The 19,910-nt window shown below is 42.1% G+C and overlaps 2 protein-coding genes across 3 annotated transcripts in view; both read right to left on the bottom strand.

Annotated features, from left to right (window-relative positions):
- The window catches only part of LOC117407146 (cytoplasmic FMR1-interacting protein 1 homolog), a 55,506-nt gene extending 52,521 nt beyond the window's left edge, over positions 1 to 2,985 (bottom strand). Inside the window, exon 1 of the mRNA XM_059029464.1 lies at positions 2,618 to 2,985. The gene's annotated coding sequence lies outside the window, so the exon portion shown is untranslated. The remainder of the gene's footprint in view (positions 1 to 2,617) is intronic.
- Positions 2,986 to 3,915: 930 nt separating this feature from the next.
- Positions 3,916 to 18,830, bottom strand: LOC117405312 (gamma-tubulin complex component 5-like). 2 transcript variants are annotated; one of them, XM_059029465.1, is made up of 24 exons: positions 18,770 to 18,828; positions 17,498 to 18,198; positions 16,907 to 16,960; positions 16,449 to 16,557; positions 16,007 to 16,103; positions 15,450 to 15,529; positions 14,903 to 15,038; positions 14,663 to 14,780; positions 13,640 to 13,729; positions 12,588 to 12,681; positions 11,807 to 12,053; positions 10,941 to 11,143; positions 10,464 to 10,579; positions 10,088 to 10,359; positions 9,347 to 9,545; positions 8,934 to 9,122; positions 8,635 to 8,817; positions 7,703 to 7,787; positions 7,488 to 7,608; positions 7,234 to 7,385; positions 6,459 to 6,584; positions 5,492 to 5,580; positions 4,600 to 4,700; positions 3,916 to 4,329 (listed from the first exon to the last, which is right to left on the bottom strand). In XM_059029465.1, the coding sequence occupies exons 2-24, from the start codon at positions 17,632 to 17,634 to the stop codon at positions 4,283 to 4,285; spliced, it is 3,045 nt and encodes a 1,014-aa protein (XP_058885448.1). In that variant the 5' UTR covers positions 17,635 to 18,198; positions 18,770 to 18,828; the 3' UTR covers positions 3,916 to 4,282. The 2 variants fall into 2 exon arrangements, with proteins under 2 accessions (XP_058885448.1, XP_058885449.1); XM_059029466.1 differs by lacking the exons at positions 3,916 to 4,329; positions 4,600 to 4,700 and adding an exon at positions 5,088 to 5,142 and having other exon boundaries at positions 18,770 to 18,830.
- Between the last annotated feature and the right edge of the window lie 1,080 nt (positions 18,831 to 19,910).

Here is a 19,910-nt window from a genome sequence, read left to right as displayed (position 1 = left end):
ATTGGCTGAGCGTCGACCGGGGGGAGAGGGGGTTAGGTCGGCCAGGGTGTCCTCAGCTCACTGCGCACCAGCGACCCCTGTAGTCTGGCCGGGCACCTGCGGGCTTGCCTGTAAGCTGCCCGAGAGCTTCGTTGTCTTCCGACGCTGTAGCTCTTGGATGGCTGCATGGTGAGTCCGCAGTGTGAAAAGAAGCAGTCGGCTGACGGCACACGCTTCGGAGGCTCTGCAGGCATGTGCTCAGACTGTTTTCACTGCAATACCGTGAAGCCTGCTCTGCAGGCATGTGCTCAGACTGTTTTCACTGCAATACCGTGAAGCCTGCTCTGCAGGCATGTGCTCAGACTGTTTTCACTGCAATACCGTGAAGCCTGCTCTGCAGACATGTGCTCAGACTGTTTTCACTGCAATACAGTGAAGCCTGCTCTGCAGACATGTGCTCAGACTGTTTTCACTGCAATACCGTGAAGCCTGCTCTGCAGACATGTGCTCAGACTGTTTTCACTGCAATACCAATACAGTTGTGTAGCTGGTGTAGATAGTCTGGGTGACACCTCTTGCTGTTGGTAAGCAGTGTGTGACTCATGTGTTTGGGGAGGCACATGTGAACCACGGTTTTAATACAAGGCTTTTCTAGCACTGATGAAAACACAAGGCAGGGCTGTGCTGTACAGTACCTGCAATTTCAAAGCCACTTCTCTCAACATATAAAATAACACAAGTTCCAGTTAGAATGGTTCATATGTGAGGATGCTTTGTAGGGTGGCCTCATTGCTGACTCGCATCTGTTCCTGCTACACTGTTGTTTTATCTTACTTCTTGTGTTTGATGTTGTTTGCTGTGGTGTGAGCCTCTTGCCAGCTCCTCGTTGGAAATGACCATTTCTTCTCACTTGACTCCTCTGGATAAATAAAGGTTTGATTGATCGATTGATTGATTGATTAAGAGGGATTCCACAAATCACACAAGAGAGAACATCCTACTCTACCTCCTCCGGTTCTGTGGCTTTTTATTTCGAGCCCGATCAGATCAGCGGCGCTCTGGATGACACGTCCCCTGCCATAGCTTTACTGCACGATAATATATCAACGAGCTCGAACGCTGAAGAAAGTTCTTCACAAGAGTCTGTAGTAACAGTTTCGCTAGTTTCAAAATCGAAAAATGCCCGCACCCTCAAAAACAACTGTTACATAACGAGTGCAGTAAATACTAGAAAGACAGCCACCAACTAAAAATATTTTAATAATTGATACTATAATATTATAACATTACACTTTAATATATAAATTATTTTGAAATACACAATACGTAGTGCATTTCTTTATCGTGTGTGTTATTTCTTAATGATGCAGCATTTCTGCAACGTCTTTACTTATTATTTACGGTCGCTTAAACCACTCCTATGCAGTATTCCAAACACCACGATATCACAGTGCATTAGCTACTTATGTCATTGTAAAGGAGAGAGGCGTGGGGTGCATATAACAGCACTGTGCTGAGATGTGTGCTACATCTGTTAAAAACAACGCACGCACAGTAGACAATCTTCTCTTTAAAATGAGGAAGAACTCGAGCAGTCATTTAGAGATCTGATGATACAGTCAGTACTGTACCCGTATCACACGGTGACTGCACACGTTACTGTGGGTCACTTTACCCAGATCCGAACATTATTCATATTATTAACAACAACAACAACTTGACCGGTTAAAAAAACATCCAGGAATAATCAACGGGAAGCGCCCAGGCCCTACTGAAAAGTCCAGCTACTGCCAACATGTTTATAAGGCGGAAGAGATTCCAATCAGAATTACTTTTCCAAAACATTTTTTTCCGCCTAAGATTAAGATACCGTGAAGCCGCTAAACATGCACCGTATTTATTATGATACTGTAGTATATGTATTGTTGTAATAATAACGTGACAGATGTTTCCACAGCAGTTTGGTATGCAAACGTCACTAATCATCCTCAGAAGTCTACGTAGGCATCGTACAGCAAAGACCATTATTAACAAGTTAAAAAAAATAAAATAAAAACGCGAGCCCTTGTCTGAATGTTATTAGCCGACCACACAAAATGAACCAAGCAAACTCTAACGCCGCCGTATCTTACTGCCGGTTATAAATGTTGTTGTCAACGACCGAGTTTCAAAATGTTTTATTCCTTACAAATAAGAACAGAAGAAAAAATGTGTTATTGTTTTGAGTATAACGCCTGTTTTGAGATTTTAACATCCCGTCAACGTAAGAACATTAAAACAAAAAATGTGTTATTGTTTTGTGTATAACGCCTGTTTTGAGATTTTAACATCCTGTTATTTTCATTTATAATACAAATCAATGGAAAGTAAAGCGATGCTCCGTGTTTAATCGGCTCCTCCCGACCAGTCTTTACTAGGCGGGGTTCACCGACTTCATGAAGTTTACCAAAGCAGCAGGCCTGGAGAGACGGTGACCACATAATCAAAGCACAACTTTACAGTCATGGGGTGCCCCTATTAAAAAGACTATGCGATGCATTAAAACAACATGTAGGCTCCGTCTGGCAACATTAAAGCCCACAGACAACGCTACGTATGCAGACAACACCCAAAAAGAAACTGCTCAAAACTTTCTTACCTTCTAGATATCCAGACCTCGTTTTCCAGGGGGGAAGTTTACAGCTCCGCAGCAAGCGATCCCATTGAGCGAAACTTGCTTAAAGAGATGAAGTGGTGATTTTGGCGTGTAAACACTCCTCCGGCCCGTTTATGTATTGAAAACGTTTTGTTATATCAGTGCGAGTGATTTCCTCTCGATACGGATCCCTGGTGCGCTGAGTGGTAATGCTCACAGAGCCAGGCGGAGCACTCGGGAGTTCCTGTATGACTGAATCCTCCAGGGAGCTGGAACAGGAAACTCTGACCAACAAACCATTACAGCACTGCGCCACACGAGGCAGCTCTAAAACCAGCGCAATACAGGTATAGAACCAGAGGGAACAAAGAACAATTTTTTTAAGAAACTGGTCTCAAATCCCAACTCGTTTTTATCTCAGCATTGGTTTACATAGGCAACTAAACACGTTTCCTCTCTTAGACATTGGGTTCCATATTTCCAATTACAACTGAGTGCAGAGTACAGAACCCAGTGTTTATTTTTAATCTTTACTGCATGTGCACGGTTCCCAAGAAAGCATCAGTTTACAAGTTTGTTTCAGCTTCAAAATGTCCCTTGTCCTGCTACCTTTAAAGTCTTGAACTCGCACTTTATTCAATTGCTTTCACTGGTTTGCTGTAGGTGGTGTGCATTCTGTTTTCAACCAAGTGTTTTATTCCTCAGCCTAAGTACCAGACTACACGTGCAAATGCTTGTTTGTTTCTGTCCCTTTTCTTTTTGAAGATGCAGCGTGGTGCCATCTAAGTAGTGCTGGGTGTTCTTGCATCATTGTGGTGTAATCTGAAACAGTGTTATTTGCTCTCTCATTCGATTCGACTATAACAGCAAAATAGTTTACAAAATGAGATTTATGAAAAGGGTTATTCATGCTGTAGAGTTGTGAGGTTTGTTGGTATGCTCCAGGTCCCACAATTGCTTTGGAAGGCTGAACGAATGGAGTAGTTTGCTTAAGACTCGACAATAGATAACTTATACCCAATAGTTACTTTGATAATGATAAGCACCCATGCACTGTACCAGCCTGGTACCAAACACAGTACTTTCACAGCTCTTTCTGTGACAGGCAGTGTGAGGAAGTGTGCTTTGCAGCTGAGGATTTCAGACACACTTTCAAAATAAATGCAGTAACTGAACACGTCAGCAAGATATTTTCTGTAACAAGAGCAACATGTATTGTGCTGTGATGTTTTTATATATTTATATCAGCTCACTAAACAATGGGTTTCAGCAAAAGTACAACACAACATACAACAAAAAACTGTTGTGAAAACAAAGCACAATCATTTATTTACATCACTGTCTCATTTGAATAACCCTGTTTCATTACTGCCTTCAGCGTCCCCAGACAGAGATGAGGAAGGGGCTTGAGGCTTTCCATTCACAAGCAGCTCTTCTCTTGCACTGTTACAGCAAATGCTTTTTTATTATACTGACGCCAGTTCGTTTTCATCTTCATGTGGCTCCGACTCTGGTTCTGCACGAATGAAAAACAAATGCTTGTTGTTTTTCTCGGCTTCCCATCAGTTCTGATCCAAAGGCCAGCTGGATCTGGCAATGAGCACTGCAACTGGAAAAGCTGTGACGTGAATTGAAGTGAATGGTTCAGAGGTCCACTGTAGCTCTTCTTCAGCACTGCTCAAACCCTGCCATCAGTGACAGGGCTAAGGACTCCACTGGGAAACACAACAGAAAAGAATCCTGGGTCTTCGAAGGTTAAAGTAACACAATTCACATGTGAGCTACGATCTGTAAACCGGATCCCCCCAACCCCCAAAGTTTAGGCTTTTAATGAAATAGTCCACGGTTAATGATCATTGTATCTTATACACAAGACCAGCTTTAAAATATTTTACACTATACAACTTAGTGTGTGTTTAACTGCTATGGCCCTCTAATTTGACATAGTAAAGAAAACAGCCACATGCAGTATGAAATTCACTCACAGTGTGGGAAGGATCCTCTGCAGACAGCTTTGTTGAGTATCGTCACAAGGAACATGTGACAGTTTTTGAAATCAGACTCCATCTTGTCAATGGACTCAATCCTAGAAACACAGGGACAATTAGAACTGTAATCGAACTGATTCTGAAAACTGCTGTTACACAGCTTGTGCAACACAAACTGAGGAAGCACATGCAGATTTATTCAGCAGCTCTTCTTTTCTGGGCTTTGTAGTATTCTCTATGAACTACTTCAACACAGTAAAGCTGTGGGAAACTGTGGGATAAAGACACTGACGTGATTGAATTAGTTATCATGGGGCAGTCCTTCTGTAAAATCATAGATTAACTTACAGAAGGGGATTTTTTATATATAAAATAAGGGGTGTAAATAAGACTCCCATTGTACAGCAGTTTGATCCATTCCTGGTTTTACTATAAAGTTTAATAAGACACATATGTTACCTATAAACTGTGGCTAATCAAGCTTGCAGTACAACCTGGAATGGATGAAACTGCTATGCAACAGGAGTCGTATTTCCATCCCTGAAAATAAATAAATAAAGAAATCTGCTTTTAAATATTGAAAAATCTAACAGATACAGTATATACAATCAAAACCTTGTTTTCATGCAGTGTAAACACACCCCAAGAAGCCCAGTTACCATTTTCCCTTGTATGTCCAATTTGCTAGAGTTAGTTGCAGACTGTACACTCCAACCAGCCGGCTTCTACAAGCCTCTCCTTCCCTCCCAAAGGACTCTGTCCACTGCACTGACACACACACACACAGACAGACAGAGGTGATGGTTTAACCTAAAGACATCGAATCCACGAACCCCAGCCACCTAGCCCGCAATAAACATGCTGCCGTCACGTTAATCTGTTTGCTTACTTCCAGGCTCCGAAGCCAGCCTGCCATCGTCCCGAGAACATCAACACGAGATTCAGGACCTTCATGATTGCTTCCTTCACAAAGCTCACCTGCAATCAAAAGACATTTACTATCTTCAGATGTACTGTTTTTAAACACATTCAGGGGTCTATTCAATTGATCCAAATGGTAACAGTTCTATATAACGCTGTTGTGTAATTCATTAAAAAACAGGACAATAATCCCTGGCGTTTTACATGTTTACACGCATTCTTAGAGGTTTGCTTTTCATCATCATGGTACACAAAGGTCCCTTTCTTATCAGAATCCAGTTTCTCTGTGCTGTGGGATCCCAGTTCCATTGGAAGCTTTAACTCTGGCATTGTCTAAACAGTGGCGTTATTTCAAGTGCTATTTAGATCGGTGAATGCCCACACTTCTGGGGAAACTCTCCAACATGACCAAGCGAACGAGGAAAGCAGACATTCAAACTGAAAGGCAACGACAGAGGCTGGAATTCATATAGAGCCTGTGATAAGGAAGGCGTTTCTCTTTCAATGATAAAGGAATGGCAGGGATTGCTGTTTGCAACTGAGGAGACAGCGGTCATGAATGGTTGAGAGGTATCTGTAATGGATTTGAATGGGTTTAGTTGCATTAAGATGCAGGGCTGTTCCCTGCCTACCTTCTCTCTGAGGAGACAGCGGTCATGAATGGTTGAGAGGTATCTGTAATGGATTTGAATGGGTTTAGTTGCATTAAGATGCAGGGCTGTTCCCTGCCTACCTTCTCTCTGAGGAGACAGCGGTCATGAATGGTTGAGAGGTATCTGTAATGGATTTGAATGGGTTTAGTTGCATTAAGATGCAGGGCTGTTCCCTGCCTACCTTCTCTCTGAGGAGACAGCGGTCATGAATGGTTGAGAGGTATCTGTAATGGATTTGAATGGGTTTAGTTGCATTAAGATGCAGGGCTGTTCCCTGCCTACCTTCTCTCTGAGGAGACAGCGGTCATGAATGGTTGACAGGTATCTGTAATGGATTTTGATCAGCTGGTCCAGATCTTTCGCTTCTTCCACTTGATGCTGAAACTCCAGGCCTGTGCTGTGCAAAATCTGAGAAAGAAAAACGTCTCGTCTCAGTACCAAATAAGCAACAAAGAACAAGCACTTCAAATGATGCAATATATACAGTAGTGTTTCAATAACAAATTGAATTAACAAAAATGATATTCTAAACCCTTTCCTGTCTTTAACTTGACAATGTTTCAAAACACTTTGCATGAACAGAAGTCCCTGCAGTGCTGAACGTTCTGAGCTGCAAGTGTAGCTTTATCTTTGCTGCATTCCAGGACGTCCATATCGTACTTATTGATTTGGTTACCCCACATATTGTGTGTTTTTTTTTTTTAATTCTTATTATTCAAATATAAAATAGATAAATCAACTAGGGAACTTTTACTCGGGAACGTTTGCAGGGGAAAGATCATTTTCACTGCCATCCTTAGAAAAGATTTGTTTTTTGTTTTCTCCTTGCAAACGCTGAGAAATGTATTCATGACCCGTGACGTGCGATTACACATTTCAAAATGTTTATGTTCAGAAATATAACTGCGATACAGACAACATGGGACACAACAAAGTTAACAGTAAGCGTTTAAACGTTGCAGGCTGCTCTGTAACAGCTGAATCCAGTTTGAAAAGCCTAACCCAGCTCACACTGGGGAGCCCTGCACCAGGCAGCAGTGTGGGAAGGAGCTCTCACCCTGGTCATGATGTAGTTGTGCAGACTGTTGACGAAATGCATGAGTTTCACCCGGAGCAGGCACATCCTGTGGATCTGTTGCTTGATAGGTTCTTTAGCAGCCTCTTGATCAAACAAAACCCCTTCTGACTTTTTGGTGGCAAAATTTAGTTCTAATGATGAAACAAAATATCATGCATAAAAAACAAATTCAGTTTGTTACAAAAGAGAGAAACACAGGCTCAAATAAATGAGCAGGATGCTAAAATACTCACCATGGAATCGCAGCGTGTCAAGACTGTACTTTGCCCATTTTATTTGCAGCAGGAGGAGAAACACCTGGTTGTATATCTTCTGGCACTCTGAGCTGATCACTATGTCTACAGGCCAAGGGACCTAGAGAGACAATAAAGGACAGAATGAGGGTGAAAGCACAGCCGTGGTGTTTCCCACACAGTGACTGATGAAATAAAGGAATACACAGAAATACCTTGTAACTCAGTGTAAGGCCGTCCAGATTGTTCACTGGTAGTTTCTTTTTAGCAGGGTCAACAGCTTCCAAAAATATAGACAACCTACACGTGATGGGGGGTGGGGCGGGGGAATCAACAAGTCAGTAAGTAACCCAAACAATGTGTGCGCTACAGCACTTTTACAAACAAACCACGCTACAATACAGGCTTAAACAATAGCAAATAAATCACTTACCTAAATTAAAAACTGACCACTAGAGGTCAGTATGACCCAGCCCACTGTACAATAGTGACTGGTACTGAGACCTCACTGTTTGTTTATTCAGGGTACAAGACTCGCATGGTATTGTTTAAATCATACCAGGCTTTACTAAGAAATGATTTGGACATAACTACACCCACAGCAGTGGGCTAAGCTTTTTGGCCACTTCATAAGGTCAAGGGTTTGGTTATATTTTTTACATTAAAAAAGTAGAGATTAAATGACTGAGAGCAAAGGGCAGTTTTGACTTTAGTTCCTCTATTACTACAGTATCAGTTTTGCAGTGTTGCAGATTATGTCAGCGGCCACCACAGCCACAACACGCTGGTCTTGTGGCACAAACATTTCCTCAGGCACAGTTCTGAAGAGTGTGGCTTTACCTCAGGCATGTCCAATTAAACTTAAAGGCTCACACTGCTATGAAGTAGACGAGTTGTACTACAGTCTCTGATTAACTCTTCTTTAAAATTTCACGTTAAAGTCACAAACCTGAGAAACAAACAACTTCAGGGGTGCTTTAGAGACCCTGAAATATATTAATTTTGTTAGAGTGGAGGAAATGCTTTTAAAATATGTCCCACTGCGAGTTTTGCTCAGTATGGTGCTATTCCTGTGTGAATCCCTAAAAAACACAAAGTAGTTAAAAGCCACAGTTTTTCAATGGGAGAGGGGGCAGACTTGCAGTACCTGGTGCTGTCCTCTGGGTAGCGCTGTCCCACAGCCTCCTGCAGCTGGACATTGAGGAATGATAGCTGCTGCCAGCTCTCCTTCTCCAACACCTTGTTGAAGATAGCTGTGTAGAAGTCATACATGGTGTCTCCAGCCTCCAGAAGGAAATAGTTCCTCATCGCTTGCAGGTACTCCACAAGTCTGAAGAAGAAACAGAAAGCTTTTATCATATCAAATCCCAGTATAAAAGAATAATCAAAAGCAACTTCTTTCAATACATTAAATACCGAGCAGCGACACTCTTCCGTCAGTCCTACCTGTAATCTTTCTTCAGTGTCTGCATGAGGTTGCCGCAGCATTGGAAATACCTCTTCTCAATGTGGGGGTACAGGCATGACCTCAGAGTGAGTTCAAAGGTCTGACAGGTCACAGATTCGGAGGAGCGGTCTACGATGACATCACCCCCCGAGAACTTCTCATGGAAATCATTCTGCTCCAAGTACAACCTAGACAGACATGGACCACGGAACGATTAAAGAGTGCAACACTGACAGTGGAAGAAAAGCTTCAAACTTCATGTTTCAGAGATCCGTGTGTGTGCAAAGATAACATATAAAAGGGCAGTTAAAGTCCCCCACCACCAGTGACCACCAGTGTATGCAAAGCTGTAAAGCCTGAAAAACGTGCAGGCACCTCCACTAAGATGAACTCATTCATTCATGACTTGTACCTGGCAAAGTTAATAGCCAGCAGTGGGTCGTGAACTTCATCAATCTCCAAGTGTCGCGCCACTATGGACTGCATTTTGATCAGGCTCTGCTTGGTCGCTTGCTGCTCCGTCACAGTATCTGCTGGTGACTCCTCCCCAAATCGCAGCCGTGACTGCACTGACTCCAGAAACAGAGCGTACAGACTCTTCCTCTCCGCATCTGCAACACAGAACACCACCCCCCACGCACACAGAATGACTCTTTTTGTGAATTGCACCAGCCTGGGATGAGGCAGCTTGTCATGCTCTGTCTTAGCTGATGGGATCTATTTAATAACAGAATACTGTCAAGCTAAAATCAACAATCCTGTTGTTCTTCGTGGGATGGTTTTCACTTTATTTATAGTGTTTTAGTGCAGTTGTAGATCAACAAATCCCCCTTGGTGGTAAACACCTGCTGGTATTACCACAGTGTGTCTGCATCACTATCTGCCAATGAACGGACCATTAAGGGATGCAATGACAAGACTGGAGCTTCCTGCTGAACTTTAACATTGGGGTTCACTCACTCAGATCAGGGTTCACTCACTCAGATTAGGAAACTAGTCCCATGATCTGTGAAACCAGCCAATATAAGAGCATTACATTAAAAAATAATAATAATAATAATAATTGATTTGGGGGGAGACGGGGGACGCATGAATGAGCTTTGGCAGATGTTGTATTTTTGTTTTCTTTATAAAATCTGATTTTTTTGTTTACCCCGAGCTGAGTTTTTCTGCGGGTTGCTGTCGTTTCTCTCCAGGTTCTTGAGAAGCTGCATGGACTTGCCAGCCATGATGATCTGCTTGAGCACGGGTTTCAGGAAGGACACCATGGTGTGCTGTTTGCTGGCAGCAGCAGCCTGATCGCTGGCAGAGCTGCCGCTGGCTGTGTCACTCAGCTTCTCCTCGTTCTCCACCATCTCCGACACGCTGTACAGGGTGTAGGTGGCGTACCAGAAATCTCTGTGATTCACCGGCACATCCTTGTTCCTGCAATGGAAACTCCATTACATTACCTAACTGCTAGTACTGCAAACAAACAGAGCCAGATCGACAATTCCCACTGAAAGCTGTGCTGGCTGATCTCTTCCGACCTTTGAATGATGAATTCTTTTGCTGGATCAAACAGATTGCCGTGAACTATCCACTCATCCACAATCTCTAGGTATGGCCTCACTGTTTCCACCCACAGGGAAAAAAGCAGGGACACCTTTGGAACACAAAAAAAATGTATTTAAAGACCTCTCAATTTTTATGCCTTATTCTTAGGTTATCGGTTTGCTCTTCCTGAGTCATTTCACCTCAGCAGTATTACTGGCTGAAAGCATGTCCATCAACAGGGGAAAAAGCTGACTGGTTATTGAAAGGAAAGAAGCCAGTGAAGGGGTGAAATTACCCAGGACGTATAAGGGTCTAAAAGCATGGCTTGCAAACAGGGATTACTTTAACCTACAGCAGAACCAGATGTATGAAACTATTTGGTCAGCTCCAATTACTTTAAAAGAACAATCCTTTAAAAGGGTGTGAAAGTAAAAGCCCTTCATGAAAAGCTGCGAGGCTGTGCTGATTACCGCTTGCTCGGATGCCTCCCCCACGCTGTCATATTCAATGATGGCCTTGTAGAGAGTATTCAGCAGATGGGAGGCTCGCACTACGTTCGCAGTGTCAGGGGGCACCTCCGCTACTCCTGTGCAGAACACTTTGTGCAGCACCTTGATCTGGGCCAGGTGTGGAGCCAGCCTGTCCAGAACTGCCGTGAGGGTGACACTTTCATCTGCACGGGGACAAAGAAAAGCACTAGTTTATCAATGTAAAAAAAAAAAAACAATCCAGCAAGCACATTGTTACACAAACAGAAAAGAAAAAGCAGCATGTTGAGTGACAGCTAGAATAAATAACGCGTCCACTGAAAACCCTCCAGTGTCCTGAAGCCCTTTAATATTGTGATTTAGAATCTATGAAGAAAAAATAACCTGTAATAACCCTAACAATATAAACACTGAGTTCAACTGCTTGATCATTAACAACTAAAAGCGAACACAACAGTTGTGCACATTTTCTCCACCATGCACCATGCTTGGTCTCTCCTTTCAATAACCAATCAGCTGTTTCTCCTATTGACTGACATGCTTTCAGCCAGTAACATGCTTTGACCTAGAAGACACTGCTGGGGTGAAATGAACAAGGAAGTAAAGCAGAAACAGGCTTCCTGGAAGGCACAGCTTGCAAACAGAGCTTTCTTTAACCAAGAGTAGTACCAGGTATTATGTTTTAAAATGAAATGCATGTTCACTATAACACGTAGCTCATTAAAAACTGCACACTTGGGACATGTGTAGCTAATGGAACTGCAAAATGGGTAAGATCTTTGATAAGCTACAATTACTTCAGCAGGAGCACCAGTATGCCAAAACGGAGTGATATACAGAACAGATACCTTTAATAACGATGCATCTTTCAATATTGGTGAGCTCCTCTTTAAAAGTGATGAAGTACTTGTAGAGCGCCCACACGAACGCCTGGTAGGTTCTGAAAGGAGGCTCGGAGCCTCTCTTAGCTGTGCTGCTGGACCCTGGGGGGAGGGGTTCTGTGCTGTACCCCGTAACCTCATCAATGAACTTCTGAAGCCTAAAGACAGCCTGTCCGTATGCAGCTATGTGCTCCAGGACTGATCTCAAACAATTCTGCAAGAAAGAAACAGGCTGCTGAACACATCAGATCTTGTTTTCTGTGGGGGATAACGCACAAAGAGTAAAGAGGCCCCAGAACAATACACTGGGGTTTTATTGAAGTGATGATTGTGCTTGGAATGGAATTAAACACCTCTCATCCTCTGGACTGGCTGTGCTAATTAAAACAAATTAAATAAAAACACATTTATCTTGCAACAACCCTGAGTCAGAATGGGTTAGATTTAGCATGTAATCTGCAATAAGTACTTGCATAAGAAATAAAAAGTAAAAAGAAGAGGGGGATATTTTCCTACAGTGGTTCATTTCTGTGTATCGTTTTAAGAGACAGTAGCTGCAAAGCGTGCCTCAGATCTGGAAACTCCTTACATTTCCAATTGGGATGCGTTCTCATGCTGACTTCCTGATTGCTCCGACGAATCTTTTCATTAAGATTTAAAAATAGTGATACTTTGGGTTAATCTTTGACAAACAGTAAGCCGCTGTATAAGCACACACCAAAACATTTCAGCTTTTCTGCCAACTTACACTGGTCAAGTGAGTCACCACGACGTCATTCCTCACAGTAATCTTCCCGTCCAGCACCTGGAAGATGAAGAGCTTCTTCACTCCGGACATCAACCTGGAACAAAAGAGCAGCATATTCCATACCCTGTCCCTGATCCATCCCAGAATCCACACACCTGAGAGCAGCATATTGCATACCCTGTCCCTGATCCATCCCAGAATCCACACACCTGAGAGCAGCATATTGCATACCCTGTCCCTGATCCATCCCAGAATCCACACACCTGAGAGCAGCATATTGCATACCCTGTCCCTGATCCATCCCAGAATCCACACACCTGAGAGCAGCATATTCCATACCCTGTCCCTGATCCATCCCAGAATCCACACACCTGAGAGCAGCATATTCCATACCCTGTCCCTGATCCATCCCAGAATCCACACACCTGAGAGCAGCATATTGCATACCCTGTCCCTGATCCATCCCAGAATCCACACACCTGAGAGCAGCATATTCCATACCCTGTCCCTGATCCATCCCAGAATCCACACACCTGAGAGCAGCATATTGCATACCCTGTCCCTGATCCATCCCAGAATCCACACAACTGTATGTTTCAAGTGAACAACAGCCCCCTAATGATAGACATCTCTAATCAAAGTAAATTTTGATAGACACTTAATCCTACAGGTTGTATTTATCAATCACACACTTCAGTCACATATCTAGAGACAAATACATATGCAGCATTTGGTGCAGCAATCTCTGTCAGCTCACACAGGCAATGGAGTGGTTCTCTGGTACATATACATGTACATATACCCCCCAGTTTGAGAACCACTGGTCTAAAGTATGGGATGCTAAAATACAATCAAATCAATATACTATTTATACATTTGTTTCAAATTATCAAAAATGTTTTTAAAAACATTTTTAAAATAAAAGGCGCTGTTTAATTAGCGTCATTACCAAGGTTTAGAGCAAACCTGCATTAAACTGGAATTTGAAATGTCATTATTTATGTATTTATTTTTTGGCAAACTCAAATCTCACAGAATCCTTATTAGCTTACCACAGAGTTTCTCGTATCACTTGGGTTTCGGTGACACAGATTTTCTCATCAGGAGTGTACAAAGGATCAGTGTTGTATAAGTGCTGGTCCCTGTGAAGGAGATAAGGACATGACAGACTGCACTGTATCCAGTTCTGCACTGTGTATAAAGAAGCACGGCTCGGATTAACAGGAGTAAAAGCCAGGGGATGTCTAATGGGGTTTATTAACATTCGACTTCCCTACAATGAAAGGCAGCTACTGTAGAATGCCAATCTGCCATTTAAAAAGATTAAAAAGGGATAAGATGTTTTGTCCACCTCTTCCAAAATATACTAATCCCACAGAAGACAGATAACACTGGGCCCCTACGAAGCAGGACACAGAGCATTCTTTAGAAAGCAGTAGTCTTCAGAGCTGCAACATCAGCAAACAGACATAAGAATGTACTGAAATTCAGCAGAGATGGAAATAAGACTCCTAGTGCATAGCAGTTTCTCCCATTCCAGGTTTTACTGCGAGCTTGATTAGCCACAGTGTATAGGTAACAGCTCAGTGCATCTTATTAGACTCATAGTAAAGCCAGGAATGGATCAAACTGCAATGCAATGGGAACTGCTGTATTTGCCTTTACCTTTTCGCTGCCAGTGTGAAACAAAACATCCAACTTTTGACTGTTGTATTAAACTTTTTTTTTTTTTTCTTCTTTTAAACTTTGGTACAGTGAAAAAAATCTGTGATTTCAGAAGGGATGTTATGCAAGCTTCTCTTTGGTTTCAGACACAACAATGTCAAACCCGGGCCGTTTCCCAGTGTGATTTCTAAAATGGGATTGCTACATTTCAAAGGGTTATGTTTCTTACTGTCATTAATGTTTAATGAAAACAAAAGGTGCACAAGCGTCTCTTTGTGAACTGGACTGTTTTCTGTAGGTGCACTTCTCAGGGGCCTTTCCTGTAAAAAGGTTTGGTGGGTCTCTTGAGCACCAGCACCAGCTTTAGAATTAGAGCCTATTGGATAGAAAGAGAGCAGAGCTGTTCTTACCAGACATTCAGCAGGTTAGAGTGGAGATGCAGGCTGTGACTGAAACGAGGTGCTTTGGCTGCCCAGTACTGCGTGACCACATGCTGCCCTAGCCACGCACGGGCCTCTGGCTCGCCAACTGCAAAGAAACCACGAGCGCCACTTAGGATACAAGAGACAACAGGAGGCCACAAACGGGTCGGTGGCGGGCAGACATCACAAATATCTATATTAAGACCAGGATGGAGGTAAACTGCCAACCTTTCCACATGCTCTGCACTGTCTTCTTGCTCTGATCTTGGTCATCAAGGGGAGTTCTGTCCACCTGTATTCCAGAATCCTCTCTGCTCAGAGGCTGCTGACTGTCCTCCTCCTCGCTCTCCTCTTCTGACCACTCCTGAGACAGAACCAGGTTTTACACTCACAACGCCGACACAAGATGCAACATTGCTCACAATCAACTGGTATTACTCTGCAATCCGCGACTTTACTTTCCCTGCTGTATTTTAAAGTGGTAATATCAAATTAAATAATGCCATAAATCTTACCTTTTGCACAATTTCATTCACACAGATGTCATGCATGCAGTTTTAAAAGAAGCGCGTCATAGCAAACACATACAGCAGTACATTTTAGATGCTATATAAAGAAGGCTCGCAGTTTGCATGCAAACATGCTAACTGGGTTTTTTCTGAACCAGTATGGTACCAAATACCTTTTTTCAATACATGTTTGCTATTTTAAAACTGCCATGAGAGCCCTGGATAGTAAATGGAAGCACTGGTTTACTGAACCCCAAGCGACTTACTGGAGTGTCTGGATAAGGACCCATGTCAATTTCTTCTCCTTCCATCAGATATTTTCCCCAATCAAAGTCATCTTTTTTTTCTTCATATTGGAAAAAGAAAGAAAATAAATAATTGTGAGGCTCAGAAATTAGAAAGCAATAGAAATATTGTCAATATTGGGCTGAAGAATAAGATACAGTGTGGCCTTTAAAACCAAGCCCCGGGACGCACAAGATCCTGGCTCTGCATCCCAGTTCAGTGACTGATTTAGCATTTCGCTTTGCTGTGACGACAGAAAAACAGCATCAACATGAAACTGGCACAGCTTAACAGTTTCCTACCAGAATCTCATACAGTGGTTTCTTTACAACCAGTGCATTCCTTTTCTTGTCCTGATCCTGATCTCAATCACTCTAACCCTGCACCCTGGGGGGGGCCCTCTGTGTCACATTGAGACTATGGGAGAGTCACCTACAGTATGCCGTCTTTAACAGAGAACACATTTATACCTCTGGGAACACGCTGATTTTTAAGGTTGCTGGAATTGTTTTAGACAAGATGTATTCTTGGCATTTACCTGCTTCCTTCAGTCTTGGCCGTTCTGTAAAATTTGTGTTGGATGGAGAATCAGACAGAAACAGCAGGACTGCAAGTATGCTGTAATGCATCTCTGTCTGCAAAAAAAGGAAAAAAGAAAATGAGATGAACAAAAGTCTTTTTCAGATCATTGTTACTACCTGGCCTCTCTTTTTTTTCACCTCACAAATATAATCTGTCACGGGTTGACAGAAGCAGGATAAGGCTCAAGCTGCTGTGAAGATCCCTTTATAGGGACAACAATAGCTTTAATTTGAAGCATGCCTGAGGAACGACAGGGTGAGTTATTTAATAATTACAGAACTAAAAAAAAAAAACATTTCCTGCTATCAGTGTAAGAATCCAAAAAACGAGAATGTGTACGTGAGTAACACAAGTCTGATCTCTCTCTCTACTTCTATGCATGAGATTGAAAGTGTTACCTTTGTCCCCTCCGTGTTCGGAAGAGGTGCGTTCAGAAATGCCTCCGTTAGCCTTTTCCAGCTCTCAGCTTTGACCAGATCCGAGTGAACCAGGAGCTTCTCATGAACTCTAATAATAATAATAATAATAATAATAATAAATGTATTATAGCACCTTTCACACCAGTGTCTCAAGGCGCTGTACAAAACAATCAATAACAATTTATTTAAAAAAAATTCTACAAATACAGAAATAAAAAAAATACAAGAAAATAGGTCAATATAACAATAAAATCAATCATAACAGTACAATATATTGCAAAGACAGAGCTTCAGTGAAGCAGTTACTGACAGCAAACAGCATGTATACGACCCTCTCTTATACAGCAAGTCTTTTTGTGAAGCGGTTCATTCAGATTTCAGATATATTTACTGATTCATTACATTCCATAACAAACAGCTGTCCTGGAGCATCTCACCCGTTGATCGTGCGCTGTACTTTATGGCCGTTGACATCAAGGAACTGATGAAATCTACAAAACAAAACAAAACCTTCAATCTGAAGAGCCTGTGTTTGGTAAAACGGCAAACAATGAATACTACCCCTGACATGATGTTACTGTACATACATAAAATCAGCTTCTCGCTGAGTTTTGCCGATGCTAACTAACACTAAGCCCCTGGTGACAAGCTGCTTGCAGCAGTAGGGTGTTATAAACGGCATCTTCACACTATGCTGCATGTCTCGGGATGTGAAACAGACATTTAAAAAAGGTAAATAAACAACCCCCACTGTCCAAAAAGAAATTGTGATTACATCTGCATGACACTACAGAGTTCGTGTTTTCAATATGCAAAATGCATGCACGACCTGGCTACCTACATCATGTATACAGAACACGCATCGCCGCAGTCATTATTCCACTCAACTGTGCAATACAGTTCTCATGTGTTCTGTTGCGGTAGAAATACAGTGAATGCTCCTAAGAATAACTTCCTAAAATGAATACCTGTCCACACTGTTATTAAAAGCCCACGCTTCCCGTGACAGGTTGCGGTGGTTGTCTTACCTGAAGTTGGACCAGGCAAACTTCATTGCCATCTGGAAGTTCGCATCTTCCTCGTCCTGTAGTACCCCACTGACACACTGTATTAGTCTCTTAATGTCCTCTTCCAAATCCCTTTCCAGTTTAGTCCAGTGGGTCATTGTCCCCGGTTTTCACAACAGCCGATTTTTATGTACACAGGATTTATATAAAAATCAAGCCAGTTGCGTTGTGTCAACAACGGTCAGAAGCCGGGTTATCCAGGCAACAGCGATGCATTTTCTGCAGTAAAACCTAGCCTCGTAAATTCTTAGTATAGTTTTCTTCAAATAGTAATTACATAAAACACCAAGGTAATGTTATGCAGCTCGCAGCACAGTAAATAATAATAACGTAGCTGTACCGACTGAACATTATTTATAAAAAAAAGTGTTGTCGCAAGCGCTGTAAATGTATATATATATTATTGAAGACACTAGGTTCGTATTTTAAAATAAATGCTAGTGGTAAGTCAAAATCAAATACTAGCCGATAAACAGACGCAACTATACAGTTCAAAGCGGTATAATTATTCATGAAAGTGTTACTTAGCTATGAATGTGTGCTTCCCTCCGTTCAATCAAACGTACTTGTTCTGGTGCCGCCATCACTCTGTGCAGAACAACTGAACATACCGCCTCCTTCTGCATCTTTGGCTGGCCAACCAGTTTCTTGCCCTGGAAAACCTGCAACCGTCCAGAAACAGCTGATATTGTATTTTGACCACAATATTATTTTTTTTAAAAAATCGTAATTATAATAGAGAAAGGTTTTTTTGTTTATTTGGTTTTTTTTTTTGTTTTTTTTTTTTTGCATTACTTGCGGAGAGTGAACAGGTAGTTTGGTGACAGTGGATTCACAACAGTCAATGTAAAAGACTAAACTCCAAAAAGATGTTTGGCGTTTGTTGTTACTTATTTAACATGTAACTAATTTACTTGTTGTATTAACTTATAGTTCTAAGTATGTACGACATACAGTGTATTTATATTTGCCGTGCTAGTTGATGTGTAAATATGTATTAAATGCTGTATCCAATTCACAGATATGTCCGACTCAGGATGTCTTTACACCATCAATGATTTAAGATATTATAAAAGTGACACCATATGCATTTCTAATTTCAAAGGTTCAATCCTCCTCATTTTGAAATGTGTTTATGTATGTTGTCAGACCGCACACAACAGCAATATGAAGAGCAGTGTGTATAGAGCTCATTGACCGCGGCACTTTCTCTTGTTTGAATGCTGCACTTACCTGTCAGGCTGATCGATGGGAGACCTCTATTCCCGTTATCAAGCCTGTGGCCTCTTTCAACCCGTCAAAACCAAGATAGTGAACCCTGGAGGCCTGGGTCCAGCCTGCAGTCTCCACCTGGACCTGTAGGGGTGCAGTGAGCCAATGCACGGCTACCTGTGCATTCCCACTTCCCAGCCCAGATACACAACTCAACAGGAGTGGGGCTGAAAGCAAACTCTTTACTAGGCTTGCTCACGCATGCCTAAACAACTTCCGCTAAGAAAGCAGCTTACTTTTTCATTGTGGGGTTGGGCCCACTGCATTGAATCTACACTAGATGGCAGTCTAGTAGAAGCACACTTCATTGAATCTACACTAGACGGCAGTCTAGTAGAAGCACACTTCATTGAATCTACACTAGATGGCAGTCTAGTAGAAGCACACTTCATTGAATCTACACTAGACGGCAGTCTAGTAGAAGCACTTCATTGAATCTACACTAGATGGCAGTCTAGTAGAAGCACATTGCATTGAATCTACACTAGATGACAGTCTAGTAGAAGCACACTTCATTGAATCTACACTAGATGGCAGTCTAGTAGAAGCACACTTCATTGAATCTACACTAGATGACAGTCTAGTAGAAGCACACTTCATTGAATCTACACTAGATGGCAGTCTAGTAGAAGCACACTTCATTGAATCTACACTAGACGGCAGTCTAGTAGAAGCACACTTCATTGAATCTACACTAGATGGCAGTCTAGTAGAAGCACACTTCATTGAATCTACACTAGACGGCAGTCTAGTAGAAGCACACTTCATTGAATCTACACTAGATGGCAGTCTAGTAGAAGTACATTGCATTGAATCTACACTAGATGCAGTCTAGTAGAAGCACTGCATTGAATCTACACTAGACGGCAGTCTAGTAGAAGCACACTTCATTGAATCTACACTAGATGGCAGTCTAGTAGAAGCACACTTCATTGAATCTACACTAGATGACAGTCTAGTAGAAGCACTGCATTGAATCTACACTAGATGGCAGTCTAGTAGAAGCACGGCATTGAATCTACACTAGACGGCAGTCTAGTAGAAGCACACTTCATTGAATCTACACTAGACGGCAGTCTAGTAGAAGCACACTTCATTGAAT

This window comes from Acipenser ruthenus, chromosome 8 (genome assembly GCF_902713425.1).
Source record: "Acipenser ruthenus chromosome 8, fAciRut3.2 maternal haplotype, whole genome shotgun sequence".
Classification (NCBI taxonomy): domain Eukaryota; kingdom Metazoa; phylum Chordata; class Actinopteri; order Acipenseriformes; family Acipenseridae; genus Acipenser; species Acipenser ruthenus.
Note: the sequence above shows the minus strand (reverse complement) of the source record. Positions and strands in the feature narration are given on the sequence as shown.

Bases quoted from the DNA above. Each gene is read 5' to 3' on its own strand.
- LOC117405312 (XM_059029465.1), bottom strand. From the start codon at position 17,634: ATGACCCACTGGACTAAACTGGAAAGGGATTTGGAAGAGGACATTAAG. The intron at 14,781-14,902 runs GTTGGCAGTTTA...GTTTCTTTGCAG, and splicing joins AGTGCAGAGCATGTGGAAAG to TTGGCGAGCCAGAGGCCCGT. The intron at 4,701-5,491 runs GTAAGCAAACAG...CTGTGTTTCTAG, and splicing joins GCTGGCTTCGGAGCCTGGAA to GATTGAGTCCATTGACAAGA.